The sequence below is a fragment of the Zalophus californianus genome, chromosome X (assembly GCF_009762305.2).
Source record: "Zalophus californianus isolate mZalCal1 chromosome X, mZalCal1.pri.v2, whole genome shotgun sequence".
Lineage (NCBI taxonomy): Eukaryota > Metazoa > Chordata > Mammalia > Carnivora > Otariidae > Zalophus > Zalophus californianus.
The window spans coordinates 43,900,436-43,906,435 of record NC_045612.1 but is presented as its reverse complement, the minus strand read 5'-3'; the positions used below and the strand labels follow the sequence as shown (position 1 = coordinate 43,906,435).

General features: G+C 44.2%; 1 protein-coding gene across 2 annotated transcripts in view; it reads left to right on the top strand.

Moving 5' to 3' along the window:
- Positions 1–2,508: 2,508 nt before the first annotated feature.
- The window catches only part of FAM199X (family with sequence similarity 199, X-linked), a 29,440-nt gene continuing 25,948 nt past the window's right edge, over positions 2,509–6,000 (top strand). The window contains exon 1 of one of the 2 annotated variants that reach the window (XM_027608035.2): positions 2,509–3,059. In XM_027608035.2, coding sequence (XP_027463836.1) covers positions 2,863–3,059 — 197 coding nt within the window. In that variant the 5' untranslated portion in view covers positions 2,509–2,862. The remainder of the gene's footprint in view (positions 3,060–6,000) is intronic. The other variant, XM_027608034.2, reaches the window with a different exon arrangement.

The window sequence follows — 6,000 nt, the reverse complement described above, 5'->3', positions numbered from 1 at the left end:
GTGTATCTAGATGTAGATATAGATACATACACACACATACATACACATCAATCACGTGAAAACATTAACAGGGGTTAGATCATTGGGTCAAGTCTAATATATTTCTATCCAATAGTAACCCAAATAATAAAGACTGGTTGACAATTCTCAATCTTGTTTAGTCTCCATGACCCTCTTGCAGCCCATCAGCTCTCTGGGAGGTAAATTATGCATCTGAAGACAGGTCACCCCAGGGATTCTTTCTAGGCCCAGACTGTCAGAGAAGGTAGGGAACTACTATATCCATGTTTTCAGAGAAATAGGAATTAGGAAAGATCTTGTTGGAGAATGGAAGGGAAGGGTGAATTGGGTAAATGCATTCAGACTAGGTACACCCAAGGGACAAACCAAACAAATTAAAGTGGGGCAAGGAGGAAGGATGCACAGCAGTCATCAACTCCTAGTGGCGAAGAGCTTGGTAAAGATGTATTAGTACATTATTACCTTATATTTAAGTAAATGTTACACACACAGTGCACATACCCTGTTTACTGCTCTCATTATCTAATTTTCTTTTAGCGTTTCTCAATTGAGAAATATATTGGAGGGACCTCTTTTAAAGGAAAAACGTTCTCTTAGACTCAAGCATTTATGTAAATTCTTTTTATAGTATTTCTTAAATGTAAACAAACAATGAAATAGAAACTGCTGTTCATAACGTTCTTATACAAATTTAACATCAAAGTAAATTTACAAATTGTGCACAAATAAAAAATGTTAATTTAATGTGGTACATGATGTTTACTGAGACAAAACTGCTCTTAGAAACCTGAACAAACTACTGACTGGCCAGCATGTGTTCTTGGCTTTCAACATGCTTGTGTGTGAGTCTTGTGAGGACCCTGCTTTCCCATCACTTTCCTTTTCCAGACTACCAATCTTCATCTGTATAGTAAGCCATGAAGTAGGAGGTACACCTAATTTATTTTCTTACTAGCTCATGACAGTTAAAAGTAGTATTGTTGCCAACTTGTCAAATACATGTCCTAATTAGTTACCATTGTCATCCAGATACTCCAGGATATGCTTAAAATTAAATGTAAAAGTAAAACATACTTGTAAAAAACTCGCAGACTCTGAGTACCTACATTATTATGCAGCCCTTGAGTCTTGTTAGTGGGGACTAAGCCATTGCCCATTCAGGCTCACTGGGAATGGTGCATTGGGGACCACAAGTCAAACCATCATCACCCTCACATCCATGATTTTTAAATTAAATGAAAGAAGAGAGGCACACTCAACAGTCAGGTAACCAAATAACTGAAGCAAGACCATATATACATTTTAAAGAAGTGGTTGAGTTGTTTTCATTATAAGTTGCATTGGTAGGACATGGCACAGAGATTAAGACTGTTTAGGGCTGGTGTGTGACAACTCCCCATTTCTCCCAGCCTCCTTTCTCCTTCCCTTCCTCCTGGGTTCTTTCACCTTTCCTCTTTTTTGCACCTAAGTTTTATGTTTCCCTCAAAGTTCAATGTAATGATTTTTTCCATAGAGCTAAATATATTTAATGTTTTTATTAAGAGATTATTCCCTCATTATTTTATATGAAAATGTGCTTCCTTTTATAAAGTAGTAGCAGTTTAAAAAATTGTCTTCATTTGGCGAAATAAGAAATTGGAAATCTTGTGTTTTCCTCCAAATATTAAAAAAATATTTTACATGTCCAATATCTGCAACCACTTGTCTGGAAAGCAGAGAAAAGAGAATGAGACAGGAGGATAGAATGGTATGTGACACCTAGTAAGTTGACTTAAGTTGCACAAGTTAAACGCCATAATGTACTTTCTACTGGAGCACTGACAGGAATATGTAAGACTCATTGGGAGTCAGGGAAGGCTTCACAGAGGAGGTAACTTTTGAGCTGGGGCTTTAAGGATTAGCAGGGGAGAACCCGCAGGGCATTCCAAGCAGAATGCATAATGCGAGCAAGAGCACAGAGCACAAAAGAGCACTGCGTGTCTAGCAGCTCTGAGTAGCCTGGTGGCTGTTATGTAGAGTTCTCAGGGTTAGAAGATCAAGGGTGAGGCAGGGACTATTTTTTTTTCTTACTTGGCTCATTTCCCCTACAGTTCATTGCACAGTGCTGGGCGCACACACTGCCGGAGTTCAATATAACTAAATACTCATTGAATTGGGACAGGGTGGTCGAGTACGCTGGGAACCAGGGCATCTGGATTCTTTCTCACGCACTCGCAGTGTGACCTTGGCCAAGTCCCTTCTCTCAGGGCTGCCGCTTGCTGCTTATTAATCAGCCGTGGGTGAAAAAACAGAGGTGGTTGGCCTGAAGCGCAGGGCCGTTCCAGCGCCAGGAAGCCCAGATTCGACGCGTGGAGGGCGGGCGGGCGGAGGTTCAATTCCTCCTCCGCTCCAGCAGGGGGCACGGGAGCGGCTTCTCAAACGTCTTTCTCCTCCCGGAGGGCGCCGGCGGATTGCAGCAGTAGCGAGTGACAAGCGCGGTGGGCGGGCCGGGCGGCGGCGGCGGCGGCGGCGGCGCCCGCGCTGCGCTGCGCTGCGCTGCGCTGCGCTGCGCTGCGCTGACTGGGCTGGGCCGGGCAACGGCGGCGACGGAGACGGTTGCCGAGGCCACTGAGGCGCTGACCGGGTGGCCAGTCCGCTGCTGTGCCCTCTAGCAGCCCCTTAGCGCGGCCGGCATTGGCCCGGCGGCATCTGGCCACGGCGTTCAGCCTGCTAGTGAGCTGCGGTGGGCACACCCGGCCTCTGCGGTGGCGGCGGCCGCGGACAGGTTAGAGTGGGGGAAGGGGCAGGCGCGGGAGCAGCCCGGGGCCAGAGAGGGAGCCCAAAGCCAGGCCGTCTCCAGCCATGTCCGACGAGACGTCGGCCACCACTTCGTACGAGAAGTTTCTAACCCCCGAGGAGCCCTTCCCGCTTCTGGGACCCCCTCGCGGGGTGGGCACCTGCCCGAGCGAGGAGCCAGGCTGCCTGGACATCAGCGATTTCGGCTGCCAGCTTTCCTCTTGTCATCGCACGGATCCACTCCACCGCTTCCACACCAACAGGTATGAACCGCCCCTTAGGGCAGGGGCGAACTGTCCACACCCCTGCCTCAAACGGGAGAACGCTGGGTCGCTCCCGAACCTGGCACTCCGCCTCGGGTCTGCGCTTCCATTCGTCCCCTCCCCCACCTTCCTCCAACCAGTGCTCCTTCCCTGCTCCTTCCCTGTTCCTTCCCTGTCCCCCTCCCTATTTTTACCCCTTCCCTCCGATTTTCCTTTCGGTCGGCATTTTACTTGCTCCCTTTTCCCCATTCATCTTCTGACCAGAGCGATGCCTGCCTTTCCCCTCCTGCCTCATCTGTGCCCGGAGAATCTCAAATTCGCATCCTCAATTTTAAGATGCATCCCTGTTTCCGTTCACCTGAAAAGTTTAACCCCTTCCATTTTCCATACGTTCTAGAGTAGATTTCGGATGACTCAAAACCAATCTCTGGTTCTTTTGAAAGATGGCACTTTTTAAAGCTAGAATCTTCCATTTCCCGATTTTTAATCTGCCTCACAGCCCCATTTCCACTCCCACCCCAATTTTTTCTTGGTGAAGCTCTAGGAAACCAGACGGTCCTTCCCGCCCCCCTCCTTATGAACTCTTTGCTTTACCGCTTTAGGCCCTGCCAAAATGTATAAGCTTAGATCTGGAAGGTTCTTTCATGTAGCTTATCCCTTGGTTTGCTCCCCCAGTGGAGGGATGGAGCTAAGCTTAGGATGGGCTTGCTTATACAAATTTACTCAGAGGGTGCACCTCCTAACCGATTTTATTGGAAGCTAGAGTGTTCTGGAGAATTCTCTCATGCAAGCATTTGAGTATTGTGGGGGATGTGAAGATGTTGTACACATAGCCCCAACCTATAATAGAGGTGCATATTTGAGAGATACATACCAAGGCCTGGGAGGGTGTGTGGAGAACAAGCGAGGAGATGGATTCAACTATGGAAAATCTTGGCATTGAATTAAGGAGTTTAGTTCTGATTTCTGGTCCACAATATGAGCATGAATAAGTCCTTCCACACTTTAATGTCTTTTGCATGCCCTCCCCCACCTCTTAAATCAGTCTACAGATTTACTGAGCTTCTGCCAGGTACAAGGAGTGTATAAAACATCATTCTTCCCTAAAAGAAAGTTAGGAGTCTGGAAACAAGGTGTTATAGTTAAATAGAAGATCAGCATAACACATTTGAAAAGGAAGTGGTAGTAAATTTGTTACTTTTCCAAATCTTCACTGCAAAAATGAGGAAACTGAGGCCCAGAGAGGAAAGACTAAGTTCAAGGTCATAAAACTGAGTTAGGCAAAGCCAAGATTACTTCTTTGGAGTCAGTGATGAAACTTGGAACAGAACTAATGGCTCAAATGTTATAAATGGTTGTTATAGTTTCTTAGACTGACTCACAGAAGCTTACTTAACCCATGATGTGATTTTAACATGAGTGTAATGTATTTATGAAATCAAGTGTGCTTAGGATTGTTTGCATTGGAAAACAATATGAAAGAATACTTTTGCACATATTTGGTATGTAAGTTTTGCAGCATTGGAGCAAGTCCTATAAACAGGAAAGTGAAATGATTTCGGAATTAACCTGCTCTGATGATGAGGGCAAGGGAGTGGGGAAAAAGGCTAAGGGTAAGCATTGCCAAAATTGGTAGGGTGATGAAGAGTGAAGCAAGGAGAATACATTTCTTACAGCTTGTTCTATTCCTTTTTCTCGTTTCCATTTTTCTCTTGTGTTTTTCTATTCCTTTTCTTAGAGACCGAGGTAAGGCCAAGGTTGTTTTCCAGAATGGGGCAGTTAAGATAGAGGAGGTTCCTGTTCAGCCCCAGTTTTCCCAAGTCAAACATTTTGCCTGCTTTTTAAAAACCTCCATCTCTTACCGTACTTTTCCAAAGGCTTGGAATGGCACTAGGATGTCTAATGTATTTTGATTTGTACCCTTTTCAACAGAGATTAGGGCAAATAGAAGCAGCGATATTTACATCAGATGAAGTTTCTGCCCTAGGCTACCTTGCTTTTTAAATCTTTTCTCATTCTGGAATGTTCTTCCTTCCTGCCCTTCCTCAAGATGGCATTTGAGAGGACCATATACTTCCAGTCAGTCCTTTTCAGGGAGAAGCAAACAGCTAAGTCATGTATGTAGGCAAAGTTTAGTTTACATAATTCTTTTATTTTGGATTTGCACGTGTCACATCTTTTCTTCACATCACCAGTTCAAGCAGCAATTCAAAGACAGATCTCCATAGTTGAGTATTGATGTTCTGCTTTGGGTTTAGTCATTATAAAACACATTTTACTGGAAATAAAATGCTTGTCAGTTGGTAGATACTTGGTTTACCTTTATTTTGCATCTTCCTTGTTACCTGATAAGAAAACTATTGAGATTATTTAATGCCATTGATAAGAGCCTTATGATGATGGCAGTTTTGTGCCTGCTCATTTACTGGACTCTGGGCTGTATTTGTAATCTTCCTTAACCAGGGGATTCAGGGCACTATTAATTTATGATCCCTAAGTTTGAATGTTTATAGTGTTCATATTAGAATCACCTGTGACTGAGGTTGGCATATCACTACCCTAGGTTCAGTGGAAAATTACATGAACACAACCACTTTCCTAAGAATTCACACATTCCTAGGGTATCTTTTAGGATTTTATGACAGAGTTGGGTTTGTCTGGAAGTTTGGTAGAATAAAACAAATTTCAATAAACTAAGAAACTTAATTATATTTTTAAAGATGTATTTATATGAGAAAGAGTGCACATGTGCGAGAGGGGGCAGGGGCAGAATGAGAAAGAAGAGAGAGAATCTCAAGCAGACTCTGTGCTGAACCGGATGCGGGGCTTAATCTCAACCTGAGATCATGACCTGAGCCAAAACTAAGAGTTGGACACTTAACCGACTGAGCCACCCAGGTGCCCCAATTATTTTTTAATTTAAATGTTAATATGGAATATA